The following is a 26,193-nucleotide window of genomic DNA, read 5'->3' on the forward strand; positions in this document are numbered from 1 at the left end:
TGTATCAGTTAGATTGTCTCACCAGAGGCGCACTGAATGAGTTAAAACTACCGTATATTGGTTGGGGTAAATGGCATATATCCCACACACATATAACCAGGCTGGAAGAAAAAGATGAATTTCTCTGCATAGAGAGAATTTTTGTGAGGGTAACAAGGGTTTAGGTAAACAGAATTTGCTGCAATTGAGAGGTTTACTAATACATAGTAATTAGAATGAAACCATACCATAAAATATTCAAAAAGTGGGAACCGGTCTGACTGCATGCTTTTATTAATTGTGAGAGATGATGGACAATGACAGCAAAATTGTTGACTGATTTACGATCTTCTGTGTCCTTACTATTTTATAGTGGGAGGTTGTCACCTGAGCATGCACGAGAATTGAGTCCCAAGCTACAATAACAACACACGCTAAAAATGCAAAGGCTCCTGGGTAGATGTTTGTTTGTAAACAATGACACGCTATGGCCATCTGACACATGCGCAGGTGATGACTCCACCGCTTTAATTACTTTTGCCACAATAGTACATAATTTTTGTGTCACGTGTAAAGAAAAAACAAATTTCAAAAAGAAAATTTTAAGAAAAAGAAAATAGTTTTAAAGACAAGCTAAAATGCATTTTTTTTAACCACAAGATTTCCCAATAATTTATTACAGATTATTTATAAAATTCAAAACTACAAATTGATGAAGTTCATAATTTTGAAATATACAATCAATATACTACAATGGTTATAGTTTATCTGTGTTATCATGAGTTCTACATATTTATAAACTAATATAATAATATTCAAAATGACTGTTGCATGATGGGATTGGATGTTCAGCATCATATTATCTTTATAAGATTGGTTGTTAATGTTGGGTCTATCACAGATAGACTGGAACCAATGTAAGTAAGGCTTGGTTTTGAAGCTAATAATTACACAACACTAACACACAGAAATCCAATGTAGATATAGAATCTGGTCACTTTTAATCTGGATTGCCAGAAAAGTCATGGTCAGATCTTGCCCACTCTCTGTGGTACATTCTAATTTGTTGCCGAACAACCTAAATTTTGATTTTTATAAAAAAATTAGTCAGATGTATTCAAAGTATACCAGTGACCAGTCTCTTCCTACAATAGATGTGTAAACAAGTTAAAACATTATTGTGTGATTTGGTAAAAAAAAAATGCCAAGTAAAATATGAGCCACTGCACTGTACATCTATGAACAGAGCACACGTTTTACTCACTGAATAAGGATTATTTACAAAGCAATTTAGCCCTCAGTTTGTCAGCATGCATGAACATGATTATGGGAAAAAGAAATAGTACCGGAATTTAATGCAATAACACTGTTGATGAAAACGTATAACAAAACTTACATCATTTTAGAGATTTTTAATGACATTATGGTCAATGCACAATGCTGATTCAATATTGTCATTTTATTATCAATACTCGACAGTTAAAAAAAAACAAAAAAAAAACAGATTTATCATTAACCAAATAGATGTCTACTTACTGATATGATGAAATAATTATAACTATAGAACTTAAGTATAGTCACTGTTATGTCCACTCAAATATGTACACGTATTAGAAACACACAAATACAATGTATTAACTATGACTACCGATACATTAATTGGTTAAACTAAAAGAAAATGAGATGATCTTCTAATAAAAAAAAAGTGGGAACCAATTATTATTGTGTTTTATTCTTTTTTTTTCAAAACTATAATTAAAGAAATCAAGAAATTGTTCGATTTTTCTTACACTTTGTTTTTAGTACTGCCTGAATTTCAGAATTAGGCACAAATCACAGGAGTCGTATTCATTGTCTGACACTTTCGTTCAGAACAAAAATATTGAAATAACAGTCCCTCTATACAGTTTTTGTGTTTAAATGAAAAAAATATAGACTCCTAACAAAAACAATACACATCACATTTTTGAGTATTCAGAAATGAATTTGACATGACTAATTTAATAACATGGTTTCATCTGAATATAACACTGAATATAATTTTTTTTTTTTTTTTTTTTACTTTTGTGAAATGAATATTTTACACCTTTTTTATACAGTGTATGTTACATGGAGTTCACGGTGAAGACAATGTGGTAATATTTGGATCACAGAAACAGAAAGTGGCGAATGCAGAAGAAAACAAAGATGTGTTACCAAATTGATTCTGAGGTTATTGAAAAAACAGACACTGTTTTTGCTAACAATTGTGACTAATTTTCGCTGCTAGGAATTTACCCAATTTAGGGGTTGAACAGAATTTGTTACGATAAAATAGAAGTTAGTCTGACTATAAGTTTTTAGGGGAATTTTCACTTCTATAAAATTGTGCATTTTTCATCAACTCGAAAATTTATTATAACGGTAATGTGAACAATTTCCTAAAAAAAAAACATGTAGTATCAGCCATCATGACTAAAATTAATTTATCTTTAGCATAGGTCCCGATATTGAATATGACAGGTAATCTGAGCCTACACAAGAGAAATTTGCAAGACACTCAGCAACTGCCAAATGGCCATAAAATGAGGCCACTGGAAAGGAATGATTTGAGAAATGTAAACCTATTTCTTGAAGTGAAGGAAATTTTTAATGCTCTTAAAATTTTTCTAATAGAAAACAATTAAGTAATTATGCATGGTTTCCACAAAAATTCATATATTTGTTGACACTGGTTACATCGGTGTGTCAATGTAAAAACTGAATATTCCTTCTTACACTAAAAAACAAACAAAAAACATTCAGCATGTACCATAAACGCAAACAGATTAATTTCTTTGTTGTCAAAGCAAATTTGGCCATATACCATAATAATTACAGACAACAACAAAAGTTAATGAGTAAAAATTAAAAAATTAAAGTATCCTTCTCACTGCAACTTTCAAATTTGCTAGGTTAGGGCAAGAAAAACAAATTGTGTGGTTCAGATAACCCAACCTACCTTATTGTTTACTGGCCAACCATAGACTTTTTGGGGGGATATTTGAGAAAATGTTACAAAACAGTGGCAGGTTTTGAATGTAATTTTATAGAAATTAAAAACTTGGCAAAACTGGGTAATTAAAGCAACTTTAAACATTATTTATGCACCTGTATCTACAAAAACTGTTCTTATATTATAAGAAGAAGAAAAAACACAGTTGCAACAAAGAAAAATTATATAAAAAAATAAAAATCAATATCTACCTACTTCCTGAAAATCAAGTTATAGTAACCACTAAATTTTTTTTGGCCTGATACAACAGTGGACAGAATAGCGTGTCTGTTTTATTCTCTGTGCACGTCTCATACAATTTGTATGTTGTGTTATTTATCTTTATGGCATTACTTTTTTTGATAAGAATTAATGAGCAAGGTGTCAACAATTATTGATGCAAACACGACAAGAATGCAGTACTAGTAACACATGCACATACCTATCATCAATACATACAAGAAACAGTTACGCTATTTTGTCGGCGATTGTAACATATGATATAAGGTAAAACCGCAGTGCATAGTAAAATGATTGTACATGAACTGTTTAATAACCAAATTTTTCCAATAAATCTAATACATCCATTCTTTGAATATGTTTCAAATCTTTTTTGAATTCTGCTACTGTATAGCCAGAATCTGTGGCACCAACATAATCTAAAAATGCTAGAGTACCACTTCTTTGGGTTTCCCAATACTTAATTTTATTGTTGGGAACATTTTTGAGACTTGCCAAATGTCTCCAGTCTTTAACACAAGCTAAAGGTGGATCTAATATATACATTAGTTCATCTCTAACCTCTACTTTAAAATTTTTCACTGAAAGTTCTCGACTTATAGGTGTTATACGTGTGGAGTCATAAAAATTCTCTGCCGGGTATATTTCTTCTTTTGAGTGACAATCATGTTGATTACAAGGGTGTTTCTTCACTTCTCCTAAACTAGCTTCTTCAACAGGTGTTTTGATATCCTCATCTTTCACAACTGGCACAGTTCCTATGGACTGACTTGCTGCATCATCTTCAGTTGTTGTATTATTACTCTCCTCTGTGTCTGCAGTTGCTGCTTCAGGAGTGACACTAACAAGCTCTTGAGCAGTTTGTACATGTTGACAGCCATCGCTTTGAGTAGACAAACTAGAAAGATCCCTAGATGCCTGATCAACACTGGAATCATCATTGCTCTCTCCTGACACAACTTCAGTATCCAATATCAAAGTTTCATCATTTTCCACCGGGTCTTTTTGTACGGTCATTGAGGCCTCATTGCTTGTAGCACAGATGTTAGCACGATCAATGAACACATTGCAACCAAACCACGTTTTGTAAACAGCTTCAGCTAGAGCCCGAATTTCAGTCTGATAAGACCTGTAATTGACAGCGTGTATTCCACGAATGGTTAGCGATGGAAAAGTCTCGTGAAGTAGTTTTGTATCGACGTCCGTCATCAATACTAAAGCGTACTTCGTCTCCAGCTTGATGTCTTGACGGAGCTGCTCCTCAATGGATTTCTTCACGTTGTTATTTTCACTGATGTTGGTAATAAATTTCTTGCTTACTAAAATCACTCCATACATCCCGTTTGATTCTTTAACTTCTTCCATTTGTTTTTGAATAGATCTTCCAATATCAGTTACATCATCGTATGACCTGGCGTAGTCAGCCTGTCCCGGCAGCTTGCAGTAAGACTCAATTTCTTTGGCAAGTGGAATAACAACACCGTCAAAATCTTCACCGGCGTGGATCAAACAAACGTTTTGTACACGCTCTCCTGGTCGGTGGGCTTCGGAAGACATTCTGCTATCGTGAAATACGACGACTGTTGTGGAACAATTTCGTTATATTGGATTAAAAGTCCGGATTTGTAAGAACACGTCACGAAAAACCTAATTTTTGTTCTATTTCAGGCAATGACATCACTCACCAAAGGGGATTTCCCACCAGCTGCTGACCCTGGGCACCCCCAGATTTGACGAATCTTCCGAGTGGTCGAAAGGCACGTTGTCCGAAACTTGTTAAAAACGATCGGATGGACTTAAATCCAGGATTGTCAACGATATTTAGTACACGATCGAATCCAAGATCTTACGCTCGGTCGGCCACAAAGAGAAACGTTCCCGTTCGGTTGCGGTGCCGTGTGACTGATAGCATACCGTTTTACGGCAATAAATGTACTGGAGGATGTCGAAGTTGGTGTACTGAGTAATGAAATAAAATTATTTACTCTTTGTTGTTGTTTTGAATATTGTTTTAGGTTTAAAAATTAATATCTTTGTCATTAACTGTTATGCTTTTAAACATGGAAATACTAAACAATATTTATTTTTTTTATATAAAACAGGCAAAGACACACCCCCAGAACTCAAGCGCCCCCACACAACAGTAGGTCACTGATCACATAAAAAAAATTCTATCTATCTATCTATCTATCTATCTATCTATCATATATGGAAAATACAAGTTCATGAACACAAAACAACTACATGTACAACTAAAATTGAATTCTCAGACAATACATTGCAAAGCATGGTTAATAATTCAGTGGACGAACAACCAAAAAATCACATAATTGAAATTAAGGGTTACTTGGGAGGACTGCAAAGAATTAATTGTTCTCTAAATATTGTAGTCACATCTACATGATGAGAAATATTTCTTAAAAAATTCCACTTTCTTTCATGACATTTTCCCCCTTAAAATGCTCATCCAGCTCACTGCCCACCCCACCCCCTGTTTTCAAAACCTATGTTTAGTCACAGTCTTTGTAGGGACTGTGGTAGTAAACAATCAAAGCGCCCGGAGCAACATACACGTACATAGAGCTAATATACATTCTATATCTCCGAATTTTCTAATTATTCTGAGTTTGGCGTAATTAAAAGAAAATTCCTGAGAAAATACAAAAACGGTATCTATCAATCAATCCAAATTTGAGTGCCCTTTGACCTTCACCCTTACGTGCGCGTGCAGGTCAACTTGAAAGCGAGGCTACAATCGTTGTTTATAAATGGCCGCCGCAGTTGTCTGTGGATTTTAAAATTCGTTATTTAATATTTTGTTTACAGCCATGAAAAAGTTCTTACGCACCAGCCTTCGGAGGAAGACTCCTTCCCCCGACCGCAAATCGAATCAACACGAGGGGCCCACGTTAACTTATGATATCAAGGAAAAGGAGTTACCGAAACTTCATAAAGCGGCCTGGAATGGTGACCTGAGCAAAATAAAGCAAATCGCTAAAAAGGGAGATTTAAATCAACTGGACAAGGAGAACAGGTACGTGTGTGGGGAATTTGTGAATATGATCGATGAGAAATCGGCATGTTATATTGGTAATTTGAAATCACAAAGTAATTATGCATGCTGTCAGTGCTACCTTATTTACTTCGCGTACCTTGCGTTGATTTCAAGCGAACCGTACATCGCTGTTGCTGTGGAACCCTACGTAGGTGTGATGCTATCACACCGTTATCTCCAACTTTACGACTCGGATCAAATGATCAGTTATAGACAGTTCAGTTAAGTACATGTCTCAGACTCGTATATATTATATTAGTATGTATATGTGTGCAATGTCTATATTGAAAGTAATCTGTCATCTGCAATATGCCAGAACTGAGGACAAATAACACCTGTTATGGATTAAAATTTAATATAATGTCATTTTAGCATGCGTCAGATAGATTCAAAAAAGAGCAAAGGCTTAAAACTATATTCGTATGCTCACTAAATAGGCACCAGCTGTGATTTTGACATTGCTCAAATTTTTCATAGATTTGATCAGAATTTCCAATCACACTATTATAATATTATTTGATTAATAATAATTTTTATATTGCAATTTTTGTACAAAATCTGATTTATATCGAAACAACTGATTCTCATAATACACAGGAGCAGCCTGCATGACTTTTGCCCTCACAGTGGTTTTTAAACTTTTTGTCTGCTTTGTATGTAGAAAATGTATTGTGTTTTCAGTTGATGAAACATGTCTAAACTTGAATTAAGGATTGGTATGTTTGCAATTTTAACAAGGCTCTTATTTACAACTTGTCCATTATGTGACGATATAGTAGTAGTGTCCTAGATCTAAAGTGTGTCATAGCAAAAAATGTGTTAATAGTGTTATGAACAATAATTTTCCTCCTTAAGAAATTATACTTAATCTGTCAACAGTAATATACAAGTACCTAACATTGCTGGAATGGTTGGGTTGGGTTCAAGAGGAGTGTTATAAGATATAATCACACACACAAAAATACACTTCAGTGCCTGGAATCTGTTTTCTCTTTGAAAAGTTAGAATATTAAAGAAGAAGTTATCAATCCTTGAGTTTTTTTAGATTTTCAGTAGTTTGTTTATGTCCCATAGTTACTGTATCTAATTTGTCCTTAACAAGGTATAAAGTGCACATCTATATAAATTATGCGTGAGCAAACATCGTTAAAAAAAATTGCAATTCTTGTGAAATCCTGATAATACTGTATTTGGTTTGTTAGTAGAGTGTAGATGACATGTGTGTCTGTGCACTTTTTAGCCACTTTTTGATTAAAACTTGATTTGCTTGAAGTTTTTGAAGTCAAGAGTAACACTAGTACATCAATGATATTAATTATTGAAGTAAAAAATTTGAACTCTCTTTTTCAGTGGAACACACTCAAAAACACATTGGGATTAATACTTTTATTGAAAAATGTTAATTTTTAGGACTTTATGTATATAGCTGCATGTAATTTACACATAGTTAATAATGGCTGCATTGAAGTATTTATTTATATTGAGCAATATCTTTGCACAGTTTACTATACAAACTCAAAAACATTACCATAATTCAGACCATTATATGAAAGTGCGATTTATGCAAAATAGTCAATATAAATGACATCAGTTTGGACAGAATTGGTTAAAAAGCATTGAGGCTATTTTTTTTTCTGTTTTTTTTTAGTCAAAAATCAGAACCATTTTATGAATCATCCAAATGAACCTAAATTTAGGTTAAGCTAAGATATTCAGCATCTTACCCCGGTATCCTTAATTAATGAGGCTGTATGACATACTCAAAGCCTCGACTGATTACTGCCACAGCCAACAACAGTTTTACACTTCAATTTGAGGGATTACATGTTTTTTTTCAAAGATGCTGTAAAGAAGTAGTATATCGTTTGTATTTATTATTTGTTTTTTTAGGTCAGCACTTCACCTGGCTTGTGCTCAAGGACACACTGATGTGGTTCAGTATTTGACGTCCAATAAAGCCAAACTGAATGTCTGTGACAATGGTCAGCAATCGCCTCTTATGAAAGTAAGTTGTTCCATGGACATTTTCAGCCACTGAATTCAAATGTGCCTAAATAATTTAACCTCAGTATAATTTTCACTGTCTTAGAAACACAGTTTATCAAATGAGAGTGTTTGTCAATGGGTTTATGAGTTTTTGTGGATGATGCTTTCTTACCCACTCAACAGTGTCTTCAAAGTTTATACAGTATTAATTTTCATGCTACACAATGTACAAACTAAGATTTAGGCTAATCTCATATTGCATATCGGACAGGAGGAAACCGTGGTTACCACAGGCTAAGGAAAGCTCAAACTTGTTAAAAATATACAAAAATCTTCAGCTATTTTAACTATGATTACTCAGTTCAGTAACTAGGAAGGTATACATGTCAGTTTTACAGTTATAAAACATTTGCAAATTCAGAGAGTGCAGATTGCAGAATAACTGGATCAATCCGGTACATGTATGTCAGTTTTTCCACTGGTTAAGGTAGAGATGCAGTTTACCTGACAGGTATTTTAATTAGTTAATTAGGAAACCAAGATGACCTCCTTTGTCCACAAAACTATATATTTTTGGAAAGCTTATTGTATGAATTTTAAAACTTTGTTAGTATGTTTTTGTTATGGACATTAGTTTGAAATATGCACAAAAATGTGCTTTTTTGGTCAAAAGTGATTTAAAAAAAATTAGCTTCTAAACCATGCTTCCGTTTGCTGTCAAAATTGGTTTATGGGTACATCTGTTTACTATGAAAAAAGTGCCGTCTTGAAAACTGTCTACCAGTTGTCAATTTGGCAGGGCAGCAGCCCAAATTTCACTACTTCAAGTTTATGCATAAATTAACACCCAGGCTAGTTGTCTGTACGATTGTTGTAACACTGTTCAACCAAAAACAATGCCCCAACGGCGTTTTGAAGATAAACACATTGTCAATCATTTGTGAAAATTTAAAAACAAAGGGTCAAAGCGTCTAGGAGCTATTTTTTTTTAAAGTTCTGGGATGTACACTAAAAAGAAGCTGAGATAATTGCTAATTTGCATAACAAAATTCACTCAGTAAGAAGTTTGCTAATGCTCATAATGAAAATGGCTGTAACAGTTCCAATTTAAATGTATTATCGTTTTGTTAAAAGTTAAATATAGTGCATATTATGGAGATCCCGTCATTTCTTTTTTTCACCATGTTTCTTTTTTTATTATTTATGTACAGCCTTGCTAAATCTTGCCAAGCATTCAAAAAAGAGAATGTTTGCACCCGTTATCTATATTTTAAAATCGTTTTTTGAGTATGTTCCACTATTCACAATTCTACAAAATTTTAACAGATAATAAAAAGCAAAGAAAAAAAATTCACTCCCAAGTGCCCACGAACCTGCATCTCTATCTTAAGATGAATTCCAAATCATGAATTGTCATCAAAAAAAATATTCATAGAAAAATATACAGGAAAACAAAAAAATGTTGTTTTAACTATATGAACCTGAAAATTATTTAATTTTCTCTCTGTTTGCCGTATGGCTAAGCAAATGCTCACGACCTGTAATATTTTCATTTTGTTTTGCTTCTCCGTGGAAAAGATCATAGTATTGAAATAAATACTTCCAAATAACAATTTCTCTTTTTTCATCAGGCAGTACAAAGTGACAGTGTGCAATGTGTGAGGGTTTTACTAGAGCACAATGCTGATCCTAATCTGATTGATAAAGATGGCATGACTGCTCTACATTTAGCTGCACAGTCCAGCTCAGCTGATTCCGTCTCATTGTTATTAGACAGTGGTGCTATGGTCAATGCAACCGATAAGGTAAGCAATATTTGGTTATTTCCAATACACATGTACTATACAAGAAAATACTTATAATCCATATATTTAGTGTTGAACAATTTTTTGATTGCTCAGTTTTGGTCTGGGGAACACAGCTAGTGTATATTGTATGGTATTTTATTTTATTCAAATCACCTACAATATTTATTGAATAATTCTTGCAGCATTGTCTTGGATGGGTTACATACTAGCACAAAAACTGAGGTTGGGAAGATTTCAGGTTTTACATCGACTGACAGATCAGCTGTTATGTTACTGATCGTGTATATATGATGAATATGTTTTGTTTTGCTTTCAAGAATGCTTGTACTCCTTTACATCTTGCCACATCAGCTGATAGTGATGATGTTGTAGAGTTGTTATTACACAAAGATGCTGACGTAAATGCGACTGATCAAAACCAAAGGTTGGTACTTTTAACGCTTGGGACCATAGTAAACGTATGTCACTTTTATCAAAGTAGAATACCTGTAGTCAATAGAAAATTATGTTAATTTTGTCCAAAATTAAATGAATAAAATAGACAAAATATTGACATTGATTTTAGCTGAAAAATGATGGTGGTCAAGGATGAAACTGTAATAAAAATGTGAAATTAACTCGGCAGTTACCTTTGTTTGATCTGACCTATGCAACAATAGGCTCAATCCTTACCGTCTCAAGATGGTTTAAGCTCAACACATGTTCTTGGGTAAACAATCCCTCTCTTGGTGAATTTTATGACATCATGACTGACGTATACCTGTGAAACCATACTTGAATATGAATGTACACACATATACATTATAGGAGTATGTACCTGCTTACCATAATATTTTAATTTGCCTACTGGGAAATTTGGATTTGGTCAATGTTGAATTTAATATCAAAATTCACCTTGTTATTGATTTCAGGACGCCATTGATGCTTGCCTGCCAAGCTGATCAGATCGGTATTGTTAAATTATTACTGGAGAGTAAAGCCGATACTGAAATCAAAGACAGTAAAGGTTGGTCAGCAGCTGATCATGCTGTGATGAAGGCCCACCATGGGTAAGTAGAAAGACAATTCTATTCGTGATACACATGTGCATTCAAACCTGCTCCCGACGTTCTGATGAGCTATCAAATATTTATGAAGCAAAATCAACCCCGACCCAACAAACGTTGGAACGTTTTTACACCAGAGTGCACAAGTTTCTAAGGTAGCAGCAGGACTATTTCAGCAATTTTAAATTTCCATGAAAAATTAATTTAACCTCCATAATAAAACCATTTTCATGAAGTCCCTTGAAATTATGTTTGATACATGTATCAGTATGACACTTGCCATCTCCACATAAATACATTTGTTGAGTTTATTTCACAAAAAGTGTAGTAAAGACAATCATGGTCTTCACATGGTAGGAATTCAACCCAGACAAATATTTCTATTTTGGCTAGGTATTTTTTCCAGCAGTTAGTAATTGCTTCACTAATTCGTGTCCCGCACAACTGTATAATGAAGCTCCCTAAGCTGTTGAATGTAGAACCATAAACAAATGTCCGGATACGGTCTGGAATTTTCTGAAGAAGGCGCGAGAATTATAGCCAAATTTTCACGCTTTCAACTTAGGTGGGAAGATTTTAACATAGGTCATTGAAATAAGCAAATCAATACATTTCTATAATATTTTGGAGACAATAGAACTTTAATCTGACATTTCCTTTTCTTTCCAGATGTTCTCACTTGATCAATGAGCACAGTGCAGCCCATCGTGCAAAACCTGTTAGTAGACAAGGTGGTATGTTCCGGTCACCTGGCGCACCAATTGTTGGAGCACCAGAAAATGGTCACATCGGAGGATACGGTCTTGGTGGCCCTGCTGCTGATGCTGGAGGTATGTGTGCATCAGATTATGTAATGTAATGCCATTTTAAAAAATGTAAATTTTTTCTCACTACCAACCCTGTCATTATTATAAAAATGTTTGTTTTTTTTATTTTGAAGAGTAATTAATGTTTTGCTTTTCCCCAACAAACTGAATAAACTGTGTAGCCATTTTATAAAAACCAAGGACAAAGTCTGAAATCATGGACTATTAATTTGGGTTCTGTTTTTTGGAAATGTTTTGGATCAAGTATATGTATGGACATTCCTTCTCATTGCAATTTTATTCAAAGTTTGTGTTATAATCATGCATATTACAGGTGCACGTCATATTTTTTTTTTAGATTCAAACAAAAACGACTGACTGGTGTCCATTTTGTTTTTATTCATGTCCATGCTGATTCCTCACTAATTTATTGCCTGATTTATTTGAAAGTTTGCACACAAGTACTATACTCATGTAATATAATAGTTGTTTTGTGAGTATCAAATTTGTCCATTAAACTGATGGCCATTTTGTCTTAAATCTTAGAATCACAGCCTGTAAACATGCCTAGAACCGTTTCTCGTCAATTTTGTGATTAAATATATTTTTGTATTTTAGAGGATGTACTGTCACAAGAAGAGGAGAGTGTTAGTAGGTAAGTACTGTCACTTTATTTGCATTCCCGGTCTAGTATGTGGTGTAATTGATATAGAAATAATTTATAAGCTGTTACACTTTTGCATGCCTGTACGTGTGCAATGACTGGTTGCCAAGTACCGGTCATTTGCATTCAAAGATAAAACGTGTTGTTGTTGTTTGGTGTTGTTGTTATTAAACATACATGTATCTGTCGTCCAATTAATATGACTATATGAACAGCATTGTCACAGCAGATTGTAAGGTAGTGCTTATCCGTTAGCAATAAATGACATCACAGAACAACAAATGAAACAAACAAACATGAAATGTTGCGAGTCAGTGTGATTATCACATCAAAGCTCTCACAACGTTTAATATGGATATTTAACTTATCGAGAAACTTGGACCAGTTGTTTTCATACTATCGTAGAGAGTTGTGACAACAGAGAAGAGTTGTGACAACCGATTTTGTTTTTGTTCCTCTCCCGACTGTGCAGTGCTGTATATAGTCAATTTGAAGACGTAAAATATTTTAATTCTTGATTTACATATCAGACATATGTAGACATGTCTACATAACTAGTGTCTACAGAATATATTTAAATTCTGAATTTTATTCATATATTCAACCATGTTTTTTTACATATTTGTTCAGAATGTCTGAATTACATGATTCCTGGGGAGATACATCAGAAGCGGATGATACCTTCAGTGTACCCAGAAAACAGCAGGTATGTGTTCGGCAGTAATGTACATACTTTAATTTAAACATCAGGCAAGAGTGAAGCCATCGCTTGGTTCTTAAAATTGGTGTCACGAACCTTTGAAATGTTATTTGATGACATAAGCATTTTACTAGGACTCTAAAATTTCAGCATGTTCGAATGTGGAGTTCACAGTTGCCGAGAGAAAAAAGTTCTCTTGGTAAAACACAATCCAACAATCTCATAGAATTCTGAATGGTAAATAAATAAAAAGAAGAGATTTTTTAAATTGACAGTTTGAGGGTGCTATAACATCATAAGGACATTATGTTTTTTCTTTTCCTGTCATTATAATTCCTCTACTAGTAACTTGTTTCATTAGAAGTCAATGTAAGCCCAAAGTCTCAGCAATATGTTTTATGTTAAATACATGTGATGTATCTGTAACAGGGTATACAGTAGTATGCATCTAAAAATTTAGGAGTACATCGTGCTGCCCAATCTTTGAGGACATTATATTGATATCAGTTTTATTTGATTTCATGTCTGTTTCTCTCTTTGTTCTCTTTAGATGCCAAGTGGTGTTAATCTTGCTAAATATGTAAAGGGGTCCGACACAGAGTCAGCCAGCACTACTGGAGCAGGTATGTCTATAATATCTAGTGTGGAGAATTGACCAGATAAAGAGAATGGAAGAGAAGTCACTATTTTTAGTGTGCAATCCATTGCTCGTCAAAAAATTGCAGTATAGACTTTTCTATTTAATAATTATACAGATTATACTGCATGATATCCACCATAATGTAAAACGCTTTAATTTTGTGGGACTACTATTTTTGTGACTCAGAGAAAGTAAATTTTATAGAATTTAAAATACCGGTAGATGAATCACCTTGTCTTTATATTCTTACATACGCTCTCGTATGAAACAAGAAAAAACATTTCTGGCAGCAACAATTCGATTATAGTACATGACTGTCAAACCCTTGAGGATCAATCAACTATTAAAAAAGTTTGTAATCATTTCAGGTAAAAGTCGCATTCCAAGAGCCATTTCCAAAGAAAGTGTTGCAAGCATTGGCAGTAAGCAAGGATCTAACATTGATTTTACTGACAGTAAAATACCACGACTACAACAAGACAAGAGGTCTGCAAGTCCGGTGCTAACCCCGCGCAGTGAACCGCCACATACGCCAAGAAGTACTGCAGATACTGAGGTATGTAAGATAATTATTCACAATTATGTGTATTTTATACATTTACATACATGTGTGTATATACTTCCTCTGTGAATGGTGTGTATTCAAACCCCATTACCAACCTGTTCTGTGGCTGGAATTACAAGTGAAACAACTGAATGGGTAATGAAATACAAGACAAGTTTTTTTTTTTACTCCTGTGCATGAAGCACACAATGAAATTTGCAGTCTGTCTGTCTGAATATGTGTGTGCGTTTTTGGTGTCAACGTTATGTCTACTTTCATTTAACTTTACAACTACTTTAGTGACACGCCTACCAAGTCACGACCCACACTATTTTCATAATTTATATTAATATTTAATCAATTTTAAGTCAAGTTTGCATAGCTTAGGGTTGGTAAAGGGGGAAGGTATGGTACAATTTATATTTAATATAATTGTACAATACCTACCCCCTTTACTAAACTGAAATGCATTGTAATTGAGTTTGATTAAACTCCAATCAAAATGCAACCCTATGTAAAGTCGCATTTTAATCCAAACATAACGCAAGTACTGGTATATTGAAAGTTATTTCAATGTGTATCGTTACAACGGTGGTAAGACATGTATGTGTGTGTGACCGTCTGTTCCACTGATATCTTAAAAACCATATGTTGGTTTTTATGAAACTTGATGCATAGATGCTCTGGGACAATGCACAGTTCTTGGTTGTGGGTAAAAATTTGTGCATATTAATTACCTAATTTGCATAATGATTAGTCAATTTTCAGCTTTTTCAGTTATAACTTAAGTACTGATCATAATATTACATTACATTGAAACTTGATACATAAATGCTCCAGGACTATGCACATATCTAATTAGTTTTAGGTAAAAGTCTGTGCCTATTAATCACCTAATTTGCATAGTAATTAGTCAACTTTCTCATGTACTGTAAAGGGGGTAATTATTCACTGGGTTTTAATTTAGCTTATTTCACTGACTGGAAAAATGCGCTAAATTAAAACACAGTGAATATGTAAAATTTAGCATAGAACACATTATCTAAATGACGAAACCGTGAATTTAAAACCCACTGAATATGCCTGAAATGGTAAATCAGTGAAATTTAAACCCAGTGAAAATTAGTCATTTTACAGTACTATTCAACATTATATTTCAATGAAATTTAGTACATAGATGCCCTGGGATATTGCGCAGACCTGATTCGTTTTTAATTGAAATCCTGTGCATATTACTGACTTAATCAGCATAATAATTAGCTAACTTTAAGCATTTTCACTGACTCATTTTTAAATACCATTCAATAGATTTCAATGAAACATGGCACATAGATGCTCTAGATAATGTGCAACTGTGATTACTTTTTTCGGTTGAAATCAATGGAGTTTCAGATGACTATATATGGCCATGTAACCTCAATAATATGATTAGGACATGCAACTGGTGCTATAATTTTGTTGTCTGACAAAATATATGACCAAAAATATCAAGTCTTCATATATGGTCATTAATTATTTATAATTGTTAAACCATAGCTTCCTGGAACCACACTGTTCATTACTTGCAATTATAAAACTTTTAAATGCAGCATTTGCTGTATTAGAAGCACATGTGCTAACTTCATGCCTACAATATCTTCAGCACATGGGAGTTCTTTCTAAGCTTTCTTTCTTTTTTTACTCTGAAATTCTGATTGAATTGTCATAGATTTTAAATGATGCTCTGTGACAATGGTTCCCCCTAATGGGTGTCAATCATCCTTAGAGTTTGAACGTCATTGTTGAGAGAGCACCTAAGCATTAGGGCATATGTTTTGGAATATGCAATAATCAACAGAATATTACCGGTATATTTTGTGCTTTGCTTCCTTGTATAAATTTCTACATTTTATGTTCTTTGCAGGCTGATAGTACTGTAAATTTCTCTGATGGTGATGATGTGATAGAAGACTTATCGTTGCAAGAGTACAACCCCGGCATGGTAAGTTGTTACCTCACACGTTATATTACATTTATCTTGCCCCTATCATAGTGTGTGGGAAAAGTATATGAATGAACGTCTGGTGTTGTTGTCATTGTCTTTCTTCTCTTGTTGTAAACTGTTTTCTTGTGGTGCCCTATCATCTTTGATTTTGGAGTGTCATGCGTTTACATGTATACTTTTCAAGATATGGGTGAAAATGTTTGTTGATTTTGCTTAGATATGTTATCGTATTGAGTACTTTCATACAATTCTATGAGGAACTTTGGGATTAATATTGTTCATGTAATATTAATAGAGGGACATGCAGATTGTTTTATAATTACTGATGACCTCATTGCTGTTTATTTTGATCAGAAATGATAATTAAAACCAGTAATCAGAGTTCTCTTACTGTTGTTCTGCATGTACAATGTATGTATGTATGCAGATGAAGGAAGTTCAAAGGGCGACAGTCGTCGTGTCGCGTCCTGTTAGATATGGGACTCATAGCGATGTATACAATGCATGTAGAATATAAAATTTGAACACCCGCTGCGCGACGACCACCGTGCCTTAAGTATTCTTTTAATCAGAATTTTTCCCATCTCACCTGGTAAAAATATTGACACATGCGCACTGGGTTTGTTTAGGTGTAAAAGGTCAAAATACGCATTTCACAAACGGAAATTCAACAGATTTGACGTTTGACTTTAAAGATTTTACACATTTTAATTATTAGCAACTGTAACAAGAATAAGATTTCAAGCGTCCACAACAAAAATTCCTAAGGACTACTAAAAATTATTATTGCAGAGAAAGTGTCTAGGCATGCCCTTCTTTTGATATTATCTTTTCTGGTGGTGTTCACCGATGCCCAGTTTTGGACATCAAACTCACGCACTGATGGTACCATTGAATAATGCAATCATTATTGCCACAGGCAATCATTGATCATTACCATTACAAACACAAAAAGATTCGCGATAGTTCATCAGTTCTTCTTCAATCGATGTTATATCTGCTAAATCTCCTGAAACAACAGTATTCAAATTAGACGTCATTTTTAGTCTAGTGCATGTGCAGTTTGTCTATTGCTTCCGAACATGCTCTGAATATTATCGAATGCTTGAGATTAGCGTAATCCATTGTAAGAAGGTGCTAAGAGCTAGCGAGAAACAATGTTTGTAAACAAACATTGACAAACAATCATAGGGTAAAGCTAAAACAATAGCGTCGTGGCTCCTTCCGATAGTACCTTCCATGGTTAAACATAATGTTTTTTCCCGTCCAAAAAATGTTATTTTACATATAAAATTTTAATGTATGTGTTCAATGTGAAACTGTGGAATATGCAATATAGGTTTAAGTCTATCATTTTTCCCACCATAAGTTATAAGTTTCATTTTTATGTACAGAATTTTTCTATAATTTGTTTGTTGGTTTGAGATCATATCAACATACATGTAATCTCCTGTTGTCTACATGTCTTGATTGTTTTTTTTTTAAAAAATAGGTAAAACTGTCTGGTTTTATATTTCTTCTGTCAGCAGTAAATTGTTTTTTTCTTCTGACTAAAAATCTTAAATGAAGAATCAGTACTAATTATTTATGTTCATTTGCAATTTTCTTATATCAATATTTACATTTATATCAATATTCAAAAATTTCTAAATTTTAAGGATTTTATGTGTTTCAGACTTTTGCAGTTTAATGGGTATTTTATAGTTGTACTGTTGAACATTCGTTTACACTGACTAAAAAATCATCAATGTAGCACTGACCACAAGTCTCTTCAACAATTAATATTGTATAAAATTATTTATTCAGCACTATTTTTCTCATTTTGTATGAAACTACATATAATTGTCTCATAATATTTTGCATATTATAAATAATAATTTTTTTCATAAATGATTTATTCTCTTTAAATGCAATATTACTGCATCAAAAATGGTACTGTAAATGCATTAAATTATTGATTGGGTTTTTATTTCGCTGATAAGTTTAAAATCTGCTAAATTAAATCTATGTGAACATGTAAAATAACAATAAAACTCATTGTTTGCTTGACAAATTTGTGAAATGGAAACACAGTGAATATGCTCAAAAACTCAAAATAGTGAAATTAAAAGTTAGTATTTTCTTCTTTTTTTTCTTTTTTTTCTTCTATAATTTGATTTACTGCAATTCAATTACTTTTGTGTTCTATTTTCAAATTGATTTTACTTTTACTTTCATTTTCTCACAAGATTATAGTTCAATCAGGTTTTTTATATTAAAAACATAATACTGGTAGAAAAATTGAAAAACTGAGCCAATTGAATATAATGAAAGGATTTAAATAATATCTCTGTGAAGATAGATCAATATTTCACAAAACAAAAGAGAACAGTCAATTTTTTTTATACAAAATCAATGATAAAAAAAATGGTGACAATTGTTTTGTGGTCACTGGACGTTTTTCTCTGTAGTAAAATTAGGAAAAATGAAAACAAAAAATTATTAGTTAAAATACAGCTATTTTGCCAGCAGTATTCTCTATGCATGGCAGAAATTGAAAGTCAGAATGTCAGTGAACTTTTGAATGTTCCATAGAACTCACTCCTGTAAAAAAATATTCCATGGAACACTGTCTCCAGAGTTCAAAGTTCAGACAGTGGCAGTTAAGATTCTTCTTAGGTGTTCTATTATTGGAATATGCTAATGACATGCTAATGAGTTCCATTCATTGCCTGGGAATACCTGTGTACATTCTCTCCACTATTTACAACCACTGCAACTCCACGCTCCTTGCTGGGTAAGCATTTCAGTTGCAAAATACCTGCTAGCAGTTAAATTTTCAGTGATTCTTCAACATGTCTCTTCTTCTGTTTGTTCTTTACATTGGAGTGAAAAATCTGGAGTGTTTTTCTACTGACAGCTCAACTTGTCCGACTTTCATAACACTGTGCCATCCATAGCTTTGCAACTTGTCCCAGCACGTTTTTATGTATTATTTCAACTAATTCACAATCATATACTTACTTTTTCTTGCTCAGCCTGATACTGGCCTTGGAGATCAAGCAAGCCAAGGTAGGTACCCTACAACATTTTCTATGTCATGCATTAATTCAGTTGCACTGTGTTTGTAAAGTACTGTAATGTGAGAATGGTTATTTACATGGCCAATGTGATACCATTGTTCATGGGTTTATTGTTCGCGGCTACTGCCTTTAACTGTCTGCTAATCATTGCAACAGTTGAAAATATTCCCTTGAGGTTTAATGTTTTCAGTTTCTGAGAATATAATCACATGTTATTTTATTATCAGTGTTAATTTCTAATAATACATATAACAATTATTTCAATGTTTTACACCTGACATAAAAATTAATTATGTTAATTGGTCTGGTGTTTGCATAATTATTATTTCTTGTTATATTGCATTTTTATTTTATTTTTAAATAACTAGTTAGTAAGTAAGCATTGAAATTTAGTGTTACAACCTGAGTTTAATAAAACAAGATTTTTTTAACAAATAAAATTAAAAGAAACCAAACGATCAACTTAGTGCAAGTGTCAGCATTGAACTTGAAATGAACCTGTAATTATTTCCGGTTTCACAATGTCAAACTAATTTCGTTATCATTATAAGAGTCATTCACAATCATGTTCTGTGGGGGATTTTGCGTGTTAAATACTTACAACTTGAATGTACAAAGTAACAATAGTGCCGTAAATTAATTTACCATGGTAAATGTGTGGAATCGTCACAATGCTGCCTCTGCTTTGGCCTGTCATGAGACATACACTTGATTGCTTTTCAATTTATAGACCTCAGAGTATATATATATCTATAACAGCTGATTTGTTGGCACCTTTTCAATAAAACTGTAACTGCCATACTCCTTTAAGTGTGGGCATGCATTGTGTTATTCAGGACATGTGACAATAGCACAAATGTTCAGTTATTTCTTGAAATTCAGTAATTGTTTACATATCTCACTTGTGCAAAAATCTATACATGTTTGCTCTATGTTAATTAACAAGAAATGCAGGTTTATGTTTTATGTTGTAATATTAAGTATTCTTTCGCCTTTTAAGTTTAAGTTCATTCCTATAGCAAAATATGTTGTAAATGTTCATATTTCAATGATTTTCAACACATACTAATGTTAGTAAGCATTACAGCTTTTAACCTTTTCAACACCAGACTTCCTTGGCTAGGTTTTTCTCCACTTTTTTTTTATATTCTATGAATCCTAATTTTGGAGCCAACAGACAAAATTTGAGTCAATGTTCAGTTTTTACTCAAAAAATATGGCTATTTTTGTCCCAATCTTTTGAAAGAAAGTGAACGACTATATACTATTATCACGACTATTTTGTGCATTTGTGATGAAAAGAGGAGCTAGTGGTAAGAAGGTTAATTTCATTTTTTGTTTGAATTTCTTTCGCTGAATTTGCAACTTAGGGCATATCCTCAAATATATCCTCACATTTTGTGTATATTCCTTCCATGAAATATGTCACATAATATTGGTCTCAATATTATAATAAAGCTATAGGAATGATCTTTGAGTGTATATTTGGGAGTAAAAATAATGATTTTCTTTTATTGTGTTTAATATTGTATTATACGATGTACATTTGCTTGACTTGATAACTTGCAGTGATATACATTTCTTCTGTTATGCAAATTAGGCATGAGTTGATGCAATCGATTAGCAGTTGTAGACTTATTCATTTCGTTCACTCACTGAAGATGTAAAAGGCTGCATTTCCTTTTAAATTCACAGTTTTGGTTAATTGATTTTACAATTGCTTCTTTTGTTTGTTTTTTTGTTATGTTCACACTCACTGAACATTTACAGACAAATCAATACCTCTATGTGTTTCTTGTAATTTGCACAGTCTTACTCTCTGTGCTTGAGTGGCATAGTGCTTTATAATAATTTGAATAATCAATCTCTTTTTTTTTTTAATTCTCAAGTACAATCTGCAAAGCCAGCAAATGATCCAGACATGGCAGACGAGAAGAAAAACAAACAAAGCGGTGAGTATATTGACTTTTTTTATTAATAAAAATAAATTCAATCCAGTCTACAAAAACATGTCCAGACAAAAATCAATTACAACTAAAGCCTTTGTGTTTCTGTGCTCTTGATGGTTAGTGTATTTTTCTTAACTGAACATTTGCCAGCATTTACAAAATAAGACGTATTTTATCCGTTATTATTTCCATTTGGGGTATGATTAACAAAGAAATTATAGAAAAATGGAAATTTGCAGAAAAATTATGGTTTTCAAATGCAGAGTACATATTTTTGTACTTTAATGGTTGCGAAAAAAATAATTGTTTTTTTCACTAATATATTACATGCACTATACAGGGGGAATTATATATACTGTAAAATGACTAATTTTCACTGGGTTTAAATTACACTGATTTACCATTTCAGGCATATTCAGTGGGTTTTAAATTCACGGTTTCGTCATTTAGATAATGTGTTCTATGCTAAATTTTACATATTCACTGTGTTTTAATTTAGCGCATTTTTCCAGTCAGCGAAATAAGCTAAATTAAAACCCAGTGAATAATTACCCCCTTTACAGTACTACACAGCATTCTATCTGGCATGAATTACTCTCTTTCTAGCAAAAATACAAATTTTAACATGCTGGGTCAATATTTCGGAATCATTCAAATTGGCCACTAAAATGCGTCTTGCTAGTCAAACATTGTTAAATAAAAAATGTATACACCTGGCTAATTAATCTTTCTAGGTTAATAAAATTTAACACCTGGTCACCAGTAAAACAGATTGAGGGCTGTTTATGTTCTAAACTTCCAGACAGGCACGATATGCATGGGCCTATTAGCGCAGGGAGCATGGTGAACATGATTCAACATAACACAGGTGGATACTCACACATGTATTTGACTTTAACAACATGTGTAGTTCACATATTGCAGAATTAAAACGTTATTCACAGAGTGGTATTTTAACGTCTTATCATTTTATTTAGCTCTCGCTGCTGAACTTGGACTTGACGACTTTGACGATTCACAGTGGGATACTAGCATTATAGAATCTGAACATGATGAACCCAAATCACCAACAGTAGCAGAGTATCCCACCGTGAAAAGAAACACTGTAAGTAAAAGTAAACAAAATGTAGTTGATTCAAATATACATGTACATGTGGATTTACTGAGCATGTTATTGACATGTGTACCATAACATTGGGAACTCAATAAATTAAATGACAGTTGATATCAATAATGATATATCATATTTGCTCTATTAGTAGTGCATGTTCTTACGTAAATGACAGAAGTGTGTGTATAGTCACAGTACACAGTAAATGCAACTGTTAGTTTACATGCACTTTTATTGGGAATGTGCTTCTAATAATGTAAATACAGTGTATGACTTTTTCAATCAATGTTAGCGAACAAAATGTTGGTACATGAAGGCTATTACCATAGAAACTAATACAGAAATTAAGATAAAAATTAGCTGTTTTACATGAAGTTTTCTCAAAAAATAGTTGGGTAAATTTATTTGTCATTATTGATATTCTGATAAATTATTATGAAGTTTGTCAAAACTGTTGTTTAATTGGTCTGGTTTGAGCTGAAAGAGGGGGAAAATCTCAGAAATGATTGTGTGTTAATGTTGATTGTGCTATTATCTGTTATAGCAGAGTGTAACAGAGGATACACCTGTGGAATTCAAGGTCAATGTCTCCAAAGATCAAGATGATGGTGAGTATTTTTAAGTATCAGTCAATACTTTTAGCCTCTCCTATTTTTAGTGCAAGTGCTATATATCAAAAATTCACTAATTGCATTGTAAGTCAGGAGAAAAACAAACAACCATGATCTATTCGGCGAACGGCCGAACATCACCTAGCGTTTATGTTTATTTGGATGTGATCGAATTTTCAGCAGCTTAGGACAGCGTCAATAAGTCATTCGAATTGCACACTTAACCTTTTCACCACAAGTTTTCATAGCATTCGTTGTCACTGCATCCTAGCGAACATGGTACATTTGTGTTGAGCATGTTCTAAAGCAGGATTTTGAACAGTATCACATTTTAGGTATTCTAGATAAAAAAATAAGTCATTCAGGTTCTGATATAAACAACTTGCAAATGCTTTAACTGCTGATTCCAATTTCTGGCTCATTTGGCAACATACATGAGTCCCAATACTTCCATAAACCTATCAAACATTATCCTCAGAGTGGAAATTTGAATTTTTTACATACATTGTACTTTTTATTTGCACCATCAAATATTTTATATTATAGTCCTACACCCCAATAAAAATAATCTCAGAGTGCAAAGTTTTATACATACTATTTCATATTCTATTTTCGAGACCCAAATGAAATTGACCTCAAACACTTTGTATTTATTATTATTTCAGGTGACTTTGATTGGGATTCAGATGAAGATCTGCTGCCCTCACATTCATCTAATAGAAGAGGTAGGTGTAAAAAATTTACTATTATACTACTGTAATTCACATCTACTAATGCTGTGTAAAGCTTGGTAATATCTCTTGTTTGATTTATAAATGCTATTTTTGTATTCTGGCTACTGTATTAGCAGTGCATCTCCAACTAAAGTGGATATGAGCAAAATATTGTTTGATCTTTAAGTACACAATTCACACTCGTCCATTTATGCTAATTAGTTTAATAATTTATTTACATAAGCACATGTGCTGCTAATAGAGCAAACACGTCACCTTTCGGGATGGCTACATCTTGTTTTTCAAAACATGTGACATGTGCCTTATAAGAACTAAAATAAAGGCCCCACAGGCCCCTTCCCAGTTGGGCTTTGTAAATTACTTGATCTAGCCATCATTGACCATTGAATGTTCATATATTCTGTAACTCTTTACAGGTGGTAGTGCAGCCAGTACACCACGCGGTGTATCACTAGATATGTCTCCAAGACCAGTGCCACTGAGTAAAACCTCTCCAAAGGCAACAGAAGAATCTGATACAGTAATGTTCCTTGGCAAGGGGCCAGCAAAACAAACAACGCCTGTGCACAAGGACGATGAGGTGTCTGGATTTGATTCGGATGAAGAAACTGAAGAAACCGAAAGCGAATGGGAGAAAGAAAGGAAAGCTGAAAAGGTAACTTGCAGCTGTGTGTGTGTTGCTATGGTATTTCATCTTAATTACTGAGACAAATGGCAACTGCCATGCCTGATGAATTGGTTGGCTGTCCTTCAACTATTCATTGTTGTCATCAATTTTTTTCAAACTAAAAGTCTATGCACCAATGAAAACTGAAACTTAGACAGATATTGGCCCAGTGTACACTGGAAATAGACACAGGGACATGACAATCTGAGCATTTAGTGTCTGTTTTATGTCTGGCAGTTTGTCAGTTTTTTCCTGCAAGTTTATCTTGTTCAGTATTGTCTAAGCGAGTCTGAGAAAGTTCAACATTTAGCTTACAAATAATATCCTTTTGAAATGATTGTAATGTGGCACATTGATAGACATTCTGGGTTGAAATGTTGGATTTTCAGCAGTAAGGATTTATAAGTGCTGTCATCCTAGGTTATCTAAGAGAGAATACTTTTATATCAGCGCTACTCAACTGGGGTTTAACATTTCACCCTGTTATCTGTGTTGTGTTCACTCTCAATATGTCTTTTAATATCCGTTGAATTCTAAATCCAAAGAATCTTTCTCTTCTATAAATGACCATAATATTAATAAAAATATGGTTACACAGAATAACATATCAACGATGTTAATCTGTAATACGATATTTTTAAAATAAATAATATTATTGATGAATTACAGGAAAGGAAGAGAATTGAACAAGAGCTGAAGGAAGAACAAGACAGAGAGAAAGAGAGGATGTTGCAGTGGGAGCGAGATGAACAAGAGAGAAAACAGAGAGAAGAGCAAGAAGTGAAAGCTGCTTTAGAGAGAGAGAAAGAACAACAGAAGAGAGTTGAGATGGAGAGGATGAGACAAGATGAAGAGGAGCATCGTAGAGAAGAGGAAGAAAGGCGAAAACAGACTGAGAAGTTGAAAGAGATTGAGAGACAAAGAGAAGAAGAGAGACGACAGGAAGAAAAACGAAAAGCAGCACAGAAAAAATTGGAAGATGACAGGAAGCGGAAAGACGATGAAGAAAGAAGAAGGGTTGCAGAGGAAGAACTCCGGAATGCAGAGATCCGACAAAGACTGGACGAAGAAAGGAGAGAAGCGGAAAGAAAAAGAAAGGAGGACCAGAAGAGAACAGAGGATCATCGAAAAGACATGCAGAGGAAACTGGAGGAGGAAAAACAGAAGTTGGAGGAAGATATGCAAGAGCGAGAGAGAAAGCGTGAAATTGAGAGGAAACAGTTGGAAGAGAAGTACAACAAAAGTGTGGAGGAACGATTGGCTGCTGATGATAGAGCCACAGATTTGGATGATAGTTTTAGCGAAAGCTGGAGTGCTCAACCATCACCAGTACCCGTTAGGTGAGCTGACAAGGGAAATCAATGCCTAAAGCTTGACCCTGTTTTAAAAGGTGTAAAAATTAAATTGCAACTTGCTGCATACACTAACAGTTCATTCTCTGTGTTTTACTTTTTCTCCAGAGCATCGAGTGGCCTTGGTTACAGTACATCAGGAAGATCACCATCACCAAAACGTGCATACACACCAGCATCAAATAACCTTGTAAGTTTCTTTTATAAACTTGTCACTTGTTTGTTTGTATTGATGACTTTGA

The 26,193-nt window shown here is 33.6% G+C and overlaps 2 protein-coding genes across 6 annotated transcripts in view; one reads left to right on the forward strand and one right to left on the reverse strand.

Annotated features, from left to right (window-relative positions):
* Positions 1–250: 250 nt before the first annotated feature.
* On the reverse strand, positions 251–5,147 carry LOC144363045 (uncharacterized). The gene has a single exon (XM_078013979.2). The coding sequence runs from the start codon at positions 4,787–4,789 to the stop codon at positions 3,542–3,544; it is 1,248 nt and encodes a 415-aa protein (XP_077870105.2). The 5' UTR covers positions 4,790–5,147; the 3' UTR covers positions 251–3,541.
* An 835-nt stretch (positions 5,148–5,982) lies between these two features.
* The window catches only part of LOC100371645 (uncharacterized), a 41,869-nt gene continuing 21,658 nt past the window's right edge, over positions 5,983–26,193 (forward strand). For 4 of the 5 annotated variants that reach the window (XM_078013978.2, XM_085496857.1, XM_085496856.1 and 1 more), the window contains exons 1-19: positions 5,983–6,266; positions 8,178–8,292; positions 9,905–10,078; positions 10,399–10,505; positions 10,993–11,130; positions 11,797–11,957; positions 12,552–12,588; positions 13,228–13,303; positions 13,848–13,920; positions 14,306–14,493; positions 16,385–16,462; positions 19,483–19,516; positions 21,417–21,479; positions 22,454–22,581; positions 23,132–23,195; positions 23,864–23,923; positions 24,349–24,587; positions 25,269–25,939; positions 26,060–26,141. In XM_078013978.2, coding sequence (XP_077870104.2) covers positions 6,061–6,266; positions 8,178–8,292; positions 9,905–10,078; positions 10,399–10,505; positions 10,993–11,130; positions 11,797–11,957; positions 12,552–12,588; positions 13,228–13,303; positions 13,848–13,920; positions 14,306–14,493; positions 16,385–16,462; positions 19,483–19,516; positions 21,417–21,479; positions 22,454–22,581; positions 23,132–23,195; positions 23,864–23,923; positions 24,349–24,587; positions 25,269–25,939; positions 26,060–26,141 — 2,694 coding nt within the window. In that variant the 5' untranslated portion in view covers positions 5,983–6,060. The remainder of the gene's footprint in view (positions 6,267–8,177; positions 8,293–9,904; positions 10,079–10,398; positions 10,506–10,992; positions 11,131–11,796; positions 11,958–12,551; positions 12,589–13,227; positions 13,304–13,847; positions 13,921–14,305; positions 14,494–16,384; positions 16,463–19,482; positions 19,517–21,416; positions 21,480–22,453; positions 22,582–23,131; positions 23,196–23,863; positions 23,924–24,348; positions 24,588–25,268; positions 25,940–26,059; positions 26,142–26,193) is intronic. The other variant, XM_085496855.1, reaches the window with a different exon arrangement.

This window comes from Saccoglossus kowalevskii, chromosome 3, assembly GCF_978046115.1.
Source record: "Saccoglossus kowalevskii chromosome 3, keSacKowa6.1, whole genome shotgun sequence".
Classification (NCBI taxonomy): Eukaryota; Metazoa; Hemichordata; class Enteropneusta; family Harrimaniidae; genus Saccoglossus; species Saccoglossus kowalevskii.

Excerpts from the sequence above, each read along its gene's own strand:
- LOC144363045 (XM_078013979.2), bottom strand. The coding sequence starts at position 4,789 with ATGTCTTCCGAAGCCCACCGACCAGGAGAGCGTGTACAAAACGTTTGT.